Source organism: Dromaius novaehollandiae, chromosome 4 (genome assembly GCF_036370855.1).
Source record: "Dromaius novaehollandiae isolate bDroNov1 chromosome 4, bDroNov1.hap1, whole genome shotgun sequence".
Lineage (NCBI taxonomy): Eukaryota > Metazoa > Chordata > Aves > Casuariiformes > Dromaiidae > Dromaius > Dromaius novaehollandiae.
The window spans coordinates 5,448,623-5,465,513 of record NC_088101.1 but is presented as its reverse complement, the minus strand read 5'-3'; the positions used below and the strand labels follow the sequence as shown (position 1 = coordinate 5,465,513).

Below are 16,891 nucleotides of genomic sequence, written 5' to 3'. Positions count from 1 at the left end.
TCGCAATGTGGGTTTTTGTATGTTCTTCTAGGAAGCTTCCTTGATGGAGAACTGTGCCTCTCTCTGAGTCTGTGCAGTTAAATTCTCTTTATGTTTTTTGAGTAAACCCTAGAGAATCTCAGGCAAAATAACATCCCAGGATTAGTAGATTAGCCAATGGGACAGTTTGTAATTTTTTTCTTATTTTAAATATATTAGTAACTTACAGTTATGTTTTAAAATAGATACAGAACATTATTCTACATGCCTAAATTTCATGTTGTGTTAGTGATACCAGTGTGTCCCAGAATCGAATGTGCATTAGTGAAAAATGTGATCTGGACTACTTTGGAGAATGGAAAATAATTTTTGTGTAGCTGAGAAAACTAGAAAGGATCATGTTTATTTTAAAACCCTACTTCAAATTTGAAATGTGCATGTCATAATACAGCCCAAATTTTTGGAATGCATTTAGATATTTGTATTAAATGAATTGAGGCAAAGGAGTTCATGTCTGTCGAAGTTTTAAAGAAAGCAAAAATCAAATTGCACTGGAGAACTTGTGAAACATTTGGAGACAGTGTTGATTGAAATATTAAGCCCATTTTGACAGGAGTAATTTATTCCACCATTTCAAAGCAACCATTTTCCTCATATCAATTTATTCATCTAATTCAGTTCAATATGTAGTTACGTCAAAGCTAAGGAACTGATTGGCTGTTGAAAAAATGTGAGAATTTGTTTTCCCCTCATAATTTTTATATAGAGACATATGAGAAGAAATGACTTCTGAAGGTCTCAGTGACCAGTTCAGTTTATTAACTGTAGTTTCTTTGTTTAGTGCTTTAAATGAAAATGATTTTATGGACTTTCTTCTGAGTATTCAATATTTCTTTACATGATGATTCACTTGTTCATTTGTTCTGTAGATAACTGTGAGCCAGAGACTTTTTTTCCTCATCAGTGCCACAGAGGTGGGCTGTGGCCTCTTCCAAGTTGTGGAAGACACATGCTTCACACTTGCTCCTACTCCAGAGAACTCTCTTCATTTGGCGTTGTTTTCAGATTTGGCTGCCTCAGACTGTTTTATTTGTGTGTCCCCTGTTCCCCCCCGGATTTTCTGGTACTTCAGTTCCCTGGGAGTTTGCACCATGCTTTTATATGAGCGATCTGGTTGCTCCCTCAGTGCTTGTATAGAGGTGAGAAGTCTGTGTCCATGCTGAAAGCCATGGACAAAGTTTCCATGGCAAAGTTTCCATTTTAGCACTTTGTTCGAGGGCACGCCTTGCTGTCAGATTTGCAACTTGAATACCTACAGTGCTGTGCTGAGGCACGTGTTCCCTTGTTATGCAGGTCATTTTCTGCAAGGGAAAAATATAGGTCTAGAGCAATCCAATTCCAGGACATCTACCTACAGAGAATTCAGCCACCCTCGACTCCAGGTGCCCACACCCACTGACATGTGGACACACTGGCATGTGTCAGAACTGGACAGCCTGCCTCCAGCCTGCACGCCTGAGCTGACCACAGCGTTTCCTGTGGGCCGCAGCATTTTGGATGCCAGTGAAGACATCCTGAGTCTCCACATCATCTCTAGGGCAGCTTCTGGTGTCATTTCGAGGCCCCTTCAAGCTGCAGTGAGCTTAGCATCTCTTAGCTCCTTTTCAGGGCTACTGGGCTGGACCCACATCATCAATACCAGGGTCAGAGATCAACTCAAGGACCATCAGGTTGCCGAAGCTGGAGTCTAGGGCCCTGCCCGCATCAGGCAAAACTTGCTGGTATCTACTGAGTCTTAATGGGCATGGCTATGCCCTCCCTTTCAGCAGTCTTCATGCTGCTAGCTCTGATTTTGACTCTCCCTCCGAAGGGCAGGGGAAGAGGGAGGCTTCCTCATGGAATCCCCTTTGCTATTCCTGGACTTCGCATCAGCATCCACACGATCCGTCTTCCTCTGGGCAACCATTGGGGTGCTGTCATGCATCACTATCACCAGCCCAGCCTAGCTATAAACACCTTTTCAAGAGGATGAGGTGTACTGGCTGCTGAAGCTGTTTGCTGGTGTTGCATGCTCAAAGAAATACCATCTTTTGCTACCTCAATAAACTTCTCTTCCAAAGGTTTCTCTTCTCCTTACAGCCTCTGTGTCAGCAAGCAGAGAAACTGCAGCTGCTCTAGCTCTTACCACAGATGAGTTCACTGATCAGCTCACAGGAGGCGGTGTGTGTCTCAGTATCCTGCCTGTACTGTCACAAATGCCATATGTGTTTCCCTCCAAACATGGACACTGGACCTATGAAGCTCAAATACTTACATTACCAGGGTTCACTCCCAGTCTAGCAAAAGCCGGGGTAAAACATGTAGCCGCCTCTGTGCTAGCTCATCTGAGGGAGAGAGCTCTTGATAAGATCCATGACCTGGTTTGTAGGTCTGCTTTTCCTAAGGTTTTCAGTGCTAATTATAGCACAAGAGAAGTGTTGTGAAGTGGAGAGTGATATTTCGCTTCGTGGAGGGTAAAGCCCGGCTTTTCTTGACCTGCTTCACAGGGCTGCATGACCTTAAGTCCTCTTGGAGGTGTTTGCTGAGCCAAGTGTCAGCCCCTTGGACATTCCCTGGCATGATCCAGTGGCAATGATTTAATTCCTAGCCAGCGTGACAAGTCTATCAGCCACCTGTTTGCTCCGGCAGGACTGTCAGCCAATGGTGGAGCAGCTGTTGTATTAGCTCTGCATCAGAGGTGGAACATCAGGTTTTTAGCTTAACTGTCAGCCTCCCCCTGTCTTTAGTAGCGACAGCTACAGGAGGTAAATATGGACTGCTAAATGGACTCAGAACAGAGATCAGCAGCTTTTGAGCTTTGAGGGGAAAAGACCTTTTAATTGGCAGGTGCAATTCTTTATATGGTCAACCTCTGCTGGACAACTGGAGGAGGAAGCTGTCTTACTCTTCTGACTGAAGTCCCATTTGTGGTTTGGACTTGTCTCCAGAAATTATATGCCTATATGATCACCTATTTAAGATTCTGAGGGCAGCTCCTATTCCTATGAAATGAAGCCAAAGCCACAGCTTTCAATGGCTCCATTGCTGTTTCCACCTTTACTGCAGTATTACTGCAGTGCACACAGATAAAGGCACAATTCGTGCTGCCACAATACATTGGCCTGATCTGCTTACTCTTGTAACCCCAGCCAGCACCTCTGAGAGTCATTATTCCTCCTCGCTTTGGTATTTCACTAGTCTTTGCCTCCTTTTGGCATTGATCTACCTCATTTCAGCAGTGCTTCATGTTCTCTCATATTAGACACACATTTTGGAGACTGGTGAAAGCCAGCCAGTATGGTTTGACATGCTACTGACAGATAACTAGTCTCACTCCAGCTCCCTTTTAAGAGAGAGTCCTTGGACTCTGGGGAGCCAAAGAACTGGCTCCCTTCTATCTCAAGGGGAAAAGACTTCACAACAGTTATTTTCTGAAACCCAAAATGAACTGAAAATGGCAAGCAATTTGAGGCTTGAGGTGTCTGATTTCCATTATCTGAGAATTCATGTTGTTGACTTTTGGCAAAATCATTCTGGCTTTTGACCAAAGAGATCTTTGCATAAGCCTCTGAATTTGCAAAACACTTATTTTCCAAATGCCATTAGCATGTTTCATAGGAAGTTTTTTGTGTTCTGTGTATAGTCAGCATAGAACCACCACCAATTCAGAAGAATGCTATTTGAGTTGTCAGCAGGAGCCAGGGTCTTTAGAAATATTTTGACCATGTTGATTGCTTACTTCAGAAATGGGGAAACAGTTGATTAAGCGAGTGTCAGAGCAGCAGTTCATCCATTTCCTTTTGTTTGGGAGGGAGGTGGTAAGTTCGCTTAGGCTCAATGGTGAATCAGCCAAAGTTACAGGTGATACAGGTCCATTTCCTGGATTTAACTGGGCCAGCGGTTGATTCAGCATTGGCCAAAATCTTGCTTTATTCCCAGGCCTTGCTCACTCAAGAGAAGAGCGTGAGTTCATGCAGAGTCACCCTGTATGATATGGCATGTTTGTGCAAGCCCAGCAATTCACTCGTCCTGCTTCATCCAGACCATGGGTAAGGGATGTATCTTGGGATGAGATGGGATGGGATGTCCTCTTCAAGAGCCCAGAGGCTTTGCTGGAAAAAGAGGTCTGCATACCGATGTGACAAAGTTCAGAGCTGTCAAGAAAGCATATCAAAAACTTTTGCTTCCCCAAAGCAGAGGAGTCAGTCCATCCCTAAATGTTTTTTTCCTTTAGGTCTACAATATTAGACTTTCCAGACAGTCCCTGGGATTGTTTTCACTGCAGTGAAACCCATGGATACATCTCTTTCTATTCAGAGATTACCCCTGTAGATAACAGAATGTGTTAGAGCTTGCTACCAATACGCAAAAGCAGATGTGCTTTCGTTGATCAGAGCAGGCTCTTTCCAGGCTCAAACTGTATGTGTAGCTTCACTCAGAAATGCCTCCATTTCTGGTATCTGCAGAACAGAGTTTTATTCGTAGTCATCAGACACAATAGAATTACTGAAGCGCCCAGAAATGATGCTGCGTTCAGTAGAGCTGTGTTAAATCTCCATTAGTCTAGAGGACTTCAAGGCTGATTTCCAGGTACTAGTGAGAGTGTAGTGTCCTGCTTTAAGTCCCCCACTATAGAGATGGTCATGGGGACCATCAGTGAAAGACAGAAAGAAGGTCATTACAAAAACTGGAATTCTTTGAGATATGTGGTAGGTGTGCAGTCATCTTCCACCCATGTTCAGATCTCCTTCATAGTCATTGATTTTCTTTTCTTGGATTGTAGACTGAGAGGAGATGTGTTTAGTATGTATTTTAGAATACATGTAACTGCTTAAGTATGAATAAAATGTAGCCTTCCCATCTGAATGGCAAAGAAAAGGTTACAACATTTTGATATAAAAGTTGCATTAAGGTGCAAATTAACATTGTTTTAGGGGCTATTGATAAATGAGAACCTGTTTATCTTTCAGCAAATAACTGATGCAGAAACGCAAAACAAGTTTTTAAATACTGATTATTTAAATCAGCTTGTCCTATTACATTATTTAAACCAGAATATAAATCTGCCTACCATGGGTTTGCTGAGTCTCAGATAGATCTCTCAGCTGTGGACTTGCCAGACTAAATTCCAACTGGAAAAAAAAAATCTGATAGAGATTGTAATACATAATATTCATCATTGCTACAAATATTTATTTTGATGGGAACTACACTGCTACTTCCATTGCCAAAAGCCAATCCTCATAGTTTATTTTGTGGTTGTATAAATTTTCGTTTGCCTGTTTCTTTAGTGGTACCCTAAATTGTAACTTTTTAAATGGTCAACCTATCTTGGGTTGAATTTTCCTGAGATTAAGGCCCACAATGCTGACTTAGCAGAACCAAAGCTTTAAAGATATTTCTTTCTTCTGTGCCGTTTATTATATCCTTTGCTTGATATGTAGACAAAGCTCTGAAGTTTAGATCAACAAGAAACCACCGCTATGGTCAGGCTAGCTCGTGGGAAGTGGCACCTAAATAGTTCAACTTGGTTGCTCTCTCAGGCCCCAGATGATTCCCATAGATTGGGCTGGAAAGTTCTAGCTTTTGAAATCAATGTAGATATCCTCTAAATAACAGAGCAAAGATTTATCCTTTAGAAGTCTTTTTGTTTGCATCTGCATGCTCGTAGTGGAGTTTCAAGAGAATGAGGGTGGGTTTGGGGTTTATTCGGACCCGGCCATGCCAGAGCATTACCACACTAGACATCAACAACTTGTCAGCTATAAACGGAAAATGAAATAATATTTTGTATTTGATTTTTGACTTTATAAAGTTAAAGCAGTGTTCCAAGAAAGTTTCGGTGTTTGTTTATTCACTTCCTTAAAACCTTGGTATCCAGGCCTATAAATACGAGCTGACTTAATGTTTACGGTTATGATTGGTCGCATTTGAATCCATTGATACTGCTTTTAAAGAATAGCATTAGGATGTGTCTCAGTCTGCAGGAAAAGGTTCATAACCTTATTATTAAAACATGTTGTTTTGTAAATAAGAGAAAAACAGTATGAAAACACTAACCTTCTCACTTTTCTACAACTTGTAAACCTGTTTGCCAGCTATGGCAGAGCTAAAGTCTTCACTCTGCAACCAGACTTAAACCAGACTTTTCTCAAAGTTACCCAGCTATCATGTGAGCTTAACAGCGGTTGGGTGTTAACCATAAATAAAGAGCCACTATTGCTTATAAAGTATCATGACCTGCCATTTATCATCTTTTTTTTAATTGAGATTTTTCATGTGGTTTCTTCATTGCTGATTTTTAACAGGAGTTTTGCTCCGATTCTTTGTAGATGATGATGTAATCTAACCCATGTGAGTTTTCTTCAGAAACATAAACCATTTTTCAGATTTACCAAATTATCCGTGAATGTCATCTGCAGCTGAATTTAACCAGTTTAGAAATCTTTTATCTCATTGTTAGGAAATACACTTTATTCAAACTTTAAAAATTAGATGAGGTAAAATTATGTTTCCAAGTCTGCGTTTCCACATTTAAATGAATGATTTGATTTTTCTCAAATGTTGAGGACACAGCAAATTTACTGATTTGTTTGCAATGTTTGAACACGATGCCACAGATTTGAGTGACTAAGAATGGACTAAAACCATATGGTTTTAGTGAAAATGTTAAATTAAAAACATCTTTTATTTATAAACTGGAAACCAGTTCAAATAAATTTGTCTGTATCCTATTTTTAAACCATAACAATACACTTTTGTTTTAAACAATACACTTTTTGCTGAATAAAATAGTTTAATTATATTATATAGGATTAAAGCAAGTATTTTTTTATACAGCTAAGCCAGGTGCTTTTAGGCAAACGTCTTTTTTTTTTGCCTTGACATACATTCAAAAATGTTTCCCACTTAAAGGAAAGCGGTTTAAGGAATTTTGATTGGGTAATTTAGGGTGAACTTTTGTAAGCAAAGTTGCTTGCTTAGGCATCGATCCAGTCAAAACTCAGCCACATCTTTCACTTCATGCAGTCTGTGTAGCCTGTGAGACCTCTACTGACACGGATAAAGTGACGAGCATGCAACATCTTTCCTGAACTGCATGTACATACCCTACCGTTATGTACACTTTAATCGTGTGAATTAAGCGTGCATTTAGTGTGCTTGCGGACAGAAGGCTTGTGACTTTGCAAAGATTACCTGCACCACCAGCGGTGATTGTTGTTGCAAAATGTGAAATTGCCTTCCCTGTCTATGCCTATGCTTGGGAAAGAAAGAGGCTGTTTGTTGCTTTTAATATGAGCTTCATTGGATTGGTTTGTCTCGGTAGTGCCCCCATGACGCAGTGTTGTGTTTTATCAGTGCCCACCCCCGGCAGAATTCCTGGCTTAAGAGGAGGCAGATTTTCACCTACTGAATAAGACTGGACTCGCACTGATGCTTCTCAGTGGTGTCTCGCGTGCCGTCCTGTGCAGGAGGGAGTTTTGTCCCAGGACTGCTTGTGTAAGTTATAGACGTTTTTTCCATGTGGAAGTTTGTGTGTTCAGATGTGATTGTGCTGAATGATAGGATATCTATTTTAGACTGCAGCCTGTGTTCACAATCAGCAAGGCAAGACGCTGGAAGAGCTTTGCTCTTTTTTCTCTTGAAACAACTTTTAAATACTGGGTGAGTTTTCAAGATTTCTGTGTGTGGTTTGCTTTTGGAAAAATGTTTTTGATATCCATAAGTGCTTGCTTGTTTTCCCGGAATGAATCTTAAAAATGTACAGTGTCAAAACATAAAAACCATTTGCTTACTAGAAACACTTTGTTCAGTCACTGAAGATTATAGTTTAGTTAGAGGAAAAGATACTTAACAGCAAATGAACAACAAGGACTTGTTGATATTTTCCCTATCGTAACTTTACTGGTTTGTAAAATTGCTGCCTAAATATGACTGCTGCCTGTATTTTTAGTGAGCCTTTTCAGCAACAAAATCTCGTGCTGCATGTTTCATAGGTATTTTTGCCCTTTCAGTGGTGGGAGCAGATGTTGGTAGGAACTAAGAAAAGAAAGCATCCTCTGGAAGTTTTGGGAGCTGAATGTGACGGTCCCTCTCTGCCATGTTAAACCTGATCAGAGTCCTTGGAAAGCCATGAACTTCAGGGTTGTTTCCATATCGAGTAGTAGTGTAAAGCATGTTATATCAAAATAGGAACTGATTGATGCATAAACTGTTTCTGTGTATGCTGTAGTTGATTTTTTGAAATAAGTTGAAGGCGCTTTTTGTGTCCTGGAGCATTAAACTTGCATCATGCTTGGCCTTGTGACAAGTACTGTGCATGTAATTTAGAGCCATATAGGGATGTTCTTGGTCTTGAACCACTGGAATTACCCCACCTTTCCTATCACAAATGTTATATTAGTAGCGTAAGTAGATAATTTGTGAGCGTTAGGGCCTGAGCAGGAACAAGAAAAGATAAGAACTGTTCATGTGAGCTATGTTAGTAGCTTTGGTTATTAATCAGATTTGATTTCTGTGCAGCGCTGTATTTAATACCCCTGGAATGAAGTGCAGTTTCTGCCATGAGTTTGTAAGATCGCTGCATCTATCCATGTAGGTGGGAAGCCTGACAAGTTGGTTTTACATAAAGAACAGCATACAAAAATTTCAGAGGTATGGAATAACCTACAAGAAGTTGCAGGATGGTGAATGTTTCAGACAGGCTTTTCAGGCACCGGTAACTAGAAGTGAACTTGCCTGTCAGTACAGATTAAATGCAACTGCCTATAATGAAACACCTGCTGTTTTGAACATGGCAAGGGAAATGAAGTCGTCCTCTCCCGTATGTCTTGTCATAATGTGAAGTGCACTGTTTGTAATAGTTGTCTTTAGAAATGCTACATTAGCTGCTGTCTTTTGATTTTTGCTCATACTCAGGCAACAACAAAAAAACACTTAAAATGGGACTTCTCTGAATCTCTGTACTGTTGATTGAAGGTTAAAGTTTTAGACTGCAGTGTCAGTCAGCCTCTGAGAGCACAGGAGTTGCAGAGGATATGATTTATATGAATTTTTGATGTTTCGTGTTAATGCAGTAGATTCTTTCCTAATTTTCAGCAAGAGACAATTAAATGACATTTGTTGGGTCTGTTTGTTTCCTTTATGTCACACAGTTGGATTATGGGTTGGTAATGTACTCTGATTGCTTCCTTAGACTTTGGACTTAGTCCTGAGCAAAATTTTCCTTAACCCTTCGTCCCAGTTGTTAGATGTTTTTGTGTTCTTTTAACAGCAATTTGCTCACCCTCAAAAATAATAACTGGCAACTATTTTTCAAATTTCATGCTGTTTCTTCACTAAAATCTTGTCTACATTTAGAAATGTACTGAGAATAGTTTCCAGAATAGCTATCTTAGTAAATCTCCATGTATAAGCATGTCCTAAAATGATCTTGTGGTTACCACTTCCTGACTCTTTCCTGCAGATTCACTGGTCATTCTGAATGAATCAAGGTGCTTCTTTACCTCGGTTTTGTTTTAATCTCTCCCTTAGGAAGGAACTAGCGTTTCATGTTTACAGATTTCTAATAAAATGCCTAGCTAGAAACAAAATAAACACAGAGGGGGGTGTCTAGCTCATCTGCCAGTGGGGCATGGGGCCATGCTTAGTGTTTCCAAAAATCAGGGGATTTTTGCCATGGAGGCTCTGCTGCAGCAGCATAATGCAACCAACTGAGGAGGCTTTGGCAGAGAGATGATCGTGGCCCCACAGGTAAATAAGAGGATTTCCTAGAGTCTAGAAGGTCAGGTTTAATTGCATTTGGCATTCAGAGAGACATATTGGTGAAATGTAATGTAGCCCAGGAGAGGAAACAGGGGAACAGCTTTCAGCTGTCATGCAGAAAGCCCCAGATCCAGCCTTCCCTGCTGCATGGCGTTTTTTCCAGTTTCTTTGTCGTCCCGATAACAACACAAAATACCACAGGCTCTTGGGTTAGATTAGGTGATGAGGGGCATAACTCAGCATGCCTGAGCATGCCAGCTATATTTTGGTCTCTAGAAAGAAGCATGCTGCAAGATTTAGTCTGTATTTAGTCATTGGCCTAGTTTGCAGAAATATTTTGCATTTCTGAGAACTTTCACAGCAGAGCAGATGGAACCTTTTTATTTTCTGTTTTGTTTCCTTTTTTTTTAAACATTTAGCATCTTTTACAGTTAATGAAGGTGAAAGTAGTAACCTAGTTTTAAGTTACTACTCACCTGGTGATTCAAATGCTGCCTGCGTGTTCATTTTTAAATGTGTGTTTATTCCCTTTCCTCTTTTCATTTTGATGTTGATCTGATTAAAGCAGGGCTTTGTTGTTGTGTTATGTCACATTTAAAAATGCAAAGGATGTCAAGTCGAGTCTCCCAAGTTTTGGAGGAAGATCTATTTATTTTCAACTGTGACCTCGCGTAAAATGACAGGAATGGTTACTTCTTACTTAAGACATCCTTTTCTCCCAAGGCCTCCTATGCCATTTCTGTGAGGCAGGTTATGTAGCTCTCAGAGCCCACCAAGAAATTTTGGGAGGCCCTTTGGCCTTCACGAGGAGTTTCAGGAGCTCCCTGTGCCCCACCACATGCACACTTTAAGTTTTAATTTCTTCGGGACCATTGGGAGCTGTTGTCCCCAGGGAAGCTAATAAGGGCAACCTTGTGACTTCAGAGTTTATTTTGGAAGCTGTAGGAACTGACGGTGGCTTGAGGAGCAGATCTGACCAGTTTTGTCCCATGAACTCGGTTGTAGCAGGGAATGTCCCAGGCCCTGTGCTTCTCCTGACGCGAGAAGTCACGTCCCTGCAGTAGGTTGCTCGGTTGGTCGCTAGGGGGAAAAAAGACAGATCCCTGTGTTGGGAATGAGGATTTGCGTTTATCTGGTGGTCTGAAGGAACTGAGTCTCATGTAATGCTTGTGCACACGTGTGTGGTATCTAATGCCTATTAGACTCACCGGTGGATTTCAGTCAAGTTGATGGTCAGATCGATACATTCATGACATTAAATTCATACAGGTGTCACAAAGGTACATGGAGAAATTTCTCCTTTTTCTGGAGAAGAAACTGAGGCACAGACACTAACTTGGTCAAGTCACTGTGTTAATCCATGCAGGTTTAAGGATTTAATCATGAATCTCCAGGATTAATGAATGGTCCTAGTCCAGCACTTCATCTACTACCAAAAAACTGAAATATATCAGAGAAATTTTAAAACAAATACAGAAAACAGAGTAAGGAAAAATGTTTCTCTTTTTCCCATGCTGTCTAAGCCCCTTTCACACTCATATTATATGCGGAGCCAGACTCACATAGCAGTGAGTCAATGCATGCGCTGTCTTATTTGACTATAAAATACTTCCCAGTGGCTTGAAGACATGAGGCCTATGTCTTACAGCCCAAAATGCTCAAATAATCACTTCCTAACTACCTTATCTTGGGTAATCATGTTTTCCATCTGTGGTTACAAGTAAGTGTTATACATAACAAGACTCACACCAAGCACTGAGCAAGAATTACTGAGAAAGGCTCCCAGGGGTATGGGACAAGTGCTGGCGTGACTTAGTGCCTCCCAGTTACACTCCATAAGTTTTGCCTTCCTTCAGAGCCAAACAAGTCTCTTATTTCTGAGTTTTTGGACATCCTCTACATGGAACCTTCCTTCAGGTTTTCTCCTTGCTGCTTCAGACCTGTGTTGCATTGGGGTCATGGAAAGAAATTAAGCACGGACTTGAAATTTTGCTTGCTGGGGGTATTGTGCCGGATTGTGGGGAAAGCATGCAAGAGAGAGCAGGAGCCAGGCTAGGGGGTTTGCATCTGCCATTCCCTAGACAGCTCTTAAAAATGGGTTTGTCTGGTTTCTAACTGCCTCTGTTTCATAGCAATAAAGGGGAGCTAGGTGACAGCATAGTGTAAGTGTGGGTTTTTATTTGGCTTATATAAATATACTTACTGGCTCTTGTTGACATAAAGATCAGAATATAAAGTCTTGGATGGTGAAGCATTTACTTTTTTAAAATCCATTTCTCTTTGTACATTTTTAGTTTGAAAGATCTCACTCATCTTTCAAATTTAATTAACAACTAATTAAAGCATAGTTCAAAAGGATAGCAGAAAACTGAAACCATCTGAAGAAGTACTGAAAAATACATACAACATACATGGTTTGAGTATAGCCTGGTAGTAATTGGTAACTATCTGTGGGAAGGAGCAAAGAACTGTTAACTTTTTAGTCAAACTTTTTTTCTAGACTTGTATAATGTGTAGGGATACATGGGAATATTGTGATTATTGTCCTGTTTCAGTGATTGAAAGGCTGTAAGACAAGTGTATTTCTACTGCATGTGGTATGATAGCACAATATAATCACACTGCTTGGTAAATTCAGCACCAACAAAATCCCAACGTTTCCAAGTCCTTTCAAAATGATCAATGCGTTTTCTCAGCTACTGCCGTTGCAAGAAACACATTGCTTCGGAGGTGACCTAATTTTAATCTTTTCTGAATTGCTTTATGATTAGACCAGTCACATGCCAAAGTAGGCTCCCATTAGTGGATTTAAATCATCTGTTTGCTTCTGAAAACACACTTTGTTGCAGGTTCCGCTGAGTATTCCCCCTTTTTTATTTTCTCTTTTTCTGTTGCAGGACAGGACACCACAGTTGTACCAGTTTGGGAGCAAAATATGGAATGTGTTTCACTGCTGACCGAACGCAGCCAAATGAACAGTATTTATAGTAGTTTGAAAATCAGCAGTTAGCAGTTTCTTCACATTCTAACACTACCCAGCACTTTCCAGAGAGAACTCATTGTTTACAAGAAATCTGCTTTCCAAATCCGTTACGGTGCCCTCCAGCCTTGACTATTAACTATTTGCAAAGAGGAAACTCTTAACCTACGCTTTGGGGAAAGATGGCAATGGATGAGTACCTGTGGATGGTCATTGTGGGTTTTATCATTGCTTTTATTTTAGCATTTTCAGTTGGTGCAAATGACGTTGCCAATTCGTTTGGGACTGCTGTGGGCTCTGGTGTTGTTACTTTACGCCAAGCTTGCATTTTGGCTTCAGTTTTTGAAACCACTGGCTCAGTATTACTGGGAGCAAAAGTAGGAGAAACGATCCGTAAAGGTATAATTGATGTTAACCTTTACAACAACACCGTGCCACTACTGATGGCAGGAGAAGTTAGTGCAATGGTTGGTAAGTAACGCTTTCCTTTTCCAGATAATGTAAATCGTGTGTTTGTCATCCTGTCAACCCAATTGGGTTTAAGCCTTCCCATCTTCTGGATTTGCACATCTGGTTTTGTGTGACTACAGGAGGCCTGTATTCCTTTTTTGAGTCTCCTGTATTTTTTAACTGCTTGTATTCTAATCATTTACTTTTTTCAACAATTCAATCACTTAAGTAAAAGAAGAAAACAAATGTTTAAGTAGATAGCTCATACATATATATATATATATATATATATGCATGTATGTATGTATATGTGTATTTCTAGGATGCTGAATACATGATTTGGGAGATTTTCATTATGGTAAATGGAAAATATATAAGCATATCATTTATGACAGTACAGAAGAACCTAAAGAAATAGCAGTTTGCAATGAATGCTTGCTGAAAGGAATTACCTAAATTGTTTTAAAAAATTACAGGAAATCCAAACATATTTGCTTAAACTGATTGTTTGGCTGAGTGATTAAAATTAATCATACACTTAATCCTGACCCATGACAAAATTAAAAGGAGAAGTAAAGATAGATGGTCACAGATTTAAGATATTTTTAATTTTTCTGACCCAAACTGACAATAGTTCTGTGTACCGTAGGGTCTAGTCTGTGAGCTTTTGTCTGCAGTTAAATCAGTCTCCATTTAGAACAAATAGCATATTCTGAGGTAAGCAACATTAAGCCTTGGTATTTATTCTTTGTTTATGTGCAAGAAGCTTTGTGAGCTTTTGGAGAGGTCCCTTAAGAATCACTAGCAAACATGCTTTTAAAGGGCAGGAGATAGCAAGAAGGCAACATTTTCATTGCAGAAAAGGAAGCTCAAGTGAGGAGTTGGGCTGCTCCTTGTACCTCCACTCCTGCAGTGTGACAGTGCGGCGTGATGCCCTGCACAGCCCGTGTGTCATGGCAATGTGCTCGTGTGAGAGCGTCCCTTGTTGAAACAGAAGACGGCACAGAGGAGGAATCCACCACTCAAAAGTTGCCCCCTTAAACCTACATATTTCTGCCTCGTCCTACTAGTCTCCCAACAGTTTTCAGGCAGAACCTGTCAACAGAATGGGTTAATTGGTACAGAGCTCTAACACACATGGTTATTTTCCTGTTCTTTAAATGCAGCGAAGGTTTGTGACTCAGCAAGCAGCAGGATGGACCCTCAGTGCTGGTTTCTCAGTTGGTCTTAGATGGGTTTTGTGTGCTTCCCTTTGGGGAGTGCCCTGGCATTCGCTGTTACTGAGCTGTCTGAAGACTAGGCAAGAGGAAAAGGAGTCAGGCAATGCCAAACTGTTGCTGGTACCACTGCTGCTTCCCCAAACAGTCCTTGCGTGACGGTACCAAATTCAAAGAGTATAAACACTCTTGGGCACCTGATCGGTTTCTGTTTCCCAATGTCTTGCAAAGTCAACCCCAGATTTCTGGGCTCTTCCTTCTGCTGTAGGATGGCACTTTTTTCCAGGTTTATTAGCGCCTCTACACATATTATTTAGCCTTTGCTTCCTGAGATAGTTCTATAATTTCTGAAGGCACTTGCCTGGGAGCTGATGCACCATTGCAATGTAAGTGACCTGCATCTTCCAACCTTCACATTCTTAAACTCCCCTTTATAGGAAGGCTCATTTTCCTTATCTGTATCTATTTATGACATCCCGAGCCTGTGTGGGCAAATTTTTAAGTCTCAGATCCCCCCTGCAGAGGCAACTGGCCAGAAAGCTCAAAGAAAACAACTTATTTGCATGTGTATTTACATAAGCCTGTGTGAACTTCATGACCGGTTGCATTCCCTTCCTCCAGTAAGGGCATTAAGAATAAATTCCACACTTTAAATCTCTGAATTAATCACAAGTAACAAACTGCAGATTCAGTTTTTCTCAAATCCATCTCCAGCTTTTCTTTGAACATATACTATTTTTTTTCCTGTTTTCTCTGACCTTTCCTGTGTGTTTTCTTTTCTTGTTTCTCTTTTTGCTCAGCTTTCTCCCCCCCCCCACCTCCCCCCCCCCCCCCGGTGTCTCATGCATCAGGAGCATGATTTTGTGAATGGAATTAGCTTCTGAATTTTGATGAGGCTGAAATGAGTCAACAGTCTGGGAGAGACCAAAAGTCTGTCTGTATCCTCTTGCCAGATGTTGCCGGAAGATCCTTTGATGCTTGCAGCAAACAGCAGATGAGAATTTGCAAGGCAACCTTCTCTTCTAAGAGAAAAAGAAGCTGGGAGCAATGGGATTGTGTGGGGAATGACATAATTTTGTAATCATGTGTAACAGATTGAAACGTTGTTTGTTGGACAATTGGAAAGTTATGGGCTGTTGCTCTTGAGAGTAAATTGTACTTCCGTAGCATTCACTAACTGCCACATTATGCTCTGCAATTGCATGACGGTTGTTCTGGAGAACCTGGTGGGAATTGAAATCAACTGTTCAGCTGCCCTAAGAGATGCCACCAGCAAAGAGAATATCCGCACTCAGGAAAATGGGTGTAGTGCTTTCAGCAGCAAGGTGGCAGGAAATACATCCAGAAGCAAAGACCAGCCAGTGGGAGGCTGGGGCAGGACAGCCAGTAGCCCACCCTCTCTGGGAGGTAGGGACCATGAGGAAAGGGCTTGTGGCAGGATAAAGCATGGAAAGTCTAAATTGGAGACTCTGTGACAGCTCTGTTGAGCCTTTGGGTTACTAGCTTGTTTTTGCAAAGATAAAAATTGGGAACATGCATTTTTACATTAAAGAGGAGTTATGGATTGATGTTGCTAGGTAAGGCATCTGGATTTGGGCACCGCAAGCTCCAGAAGAAAGTTCTGCTCGGGTTTAATTTGTATTTTCTTCTGTTCTCCTATGTGCTTACTTAAACTTTTCCAGACCAAACATTGTCCTGTCAGTCCTCCACTACTTCTTCTCTGGCTCTCCTATTCGTTGTCTAGATTTAGTTAATTAAATAAGAAATAGCACCATACTCCCTGCTTCATCCCCCACCCACCCAAAAAAGGAAAAACAACTTTCTCTCCACATTTGAAGTGCAGCTGTGGCTTGGATGCATTTTCCCTATTTTTTAGAATGTGTAACTTGTAATTATTTATCTGTGGCTGACTTATCTCTTTCTTTTTTTCTTTTTTTCTGTTTTCTTTTTCTTTCTTTCTTTTTTTTTTTTTTTTTGGAAAGATGTTACCATGGGTTTTCTTTTTCACCCCACTTCCACTTGCTGGTCTCTAAGTTCATGTCAAAGGTCTCTAAGTATTTTTATTTTAGAATGGGAGGAGAGTAACCAATAAATTAAAGAGCAGGTGTTCCTTGTTTGATCTAGAATTTCCAGTAGCGATAGGAGTACCAGTTGTTTTGGGATAGTATCCCGGGAGAGATCAGCTTTACAAACTGGTTGACTTCCAAATGTAGCTGTACCTGATGCCAGCAAATCAGTCTGGCAAGGCTGAACGGCTTGGTATTTATAAGGTGGAAATCTGATCATACGTTAGCTTGTCTAAAGTGACAAATCCTGCTTAGACCAGTCTGTGAAGCATTTTTATAGGTATACCTTACATTCTTCACATGATGATGACAGAAGATACGTTAGATCTGTCAAAATATATTGGCCCAATGTGGCCAATACGGATGATAGCAAAAAATGAAATCTGCTCAAGTGG

General features: G+C 40.7%; 1 protein-coding gene across 17 annotated transcripts in view; it reads left to right on the top strand.

Moving 5' to 3' along the window:
• The window catches only part of SLC20A2 (solute carrier family 20 member 2), a 58,303-nt gene that overhangs the window by 12,156 nt on the left and 29,256 nt on the right, over window positions 1-16,891 (top strand). For 11 of the 17 annotated variants that reach the window (XR_010388799.1, XM_026116677.2, XM_064510255.1 and 8 more), the window contains one exon: window positions 12,681-13,234. Coding sequence is in view for 16 of the 17 variants with exons in the window: in XM_026116677.2 (XP_025972462.1) it covers window positions 12,946-13,234 (289 nt within the window). In the remaining variant the exon portion in view is untranslated. Of the gene's footprint in view, window positions 1-7,377; window positions 7,519-7,598; window positions 7,684-12,680; window positions 13,235-16,891 lie in introns of those variants that run through there. The other 6 variants (XM_026116675.2, XM_026116674.2, XM_064510251.1 and 3 more) reach the window with 4 other exon arrangements.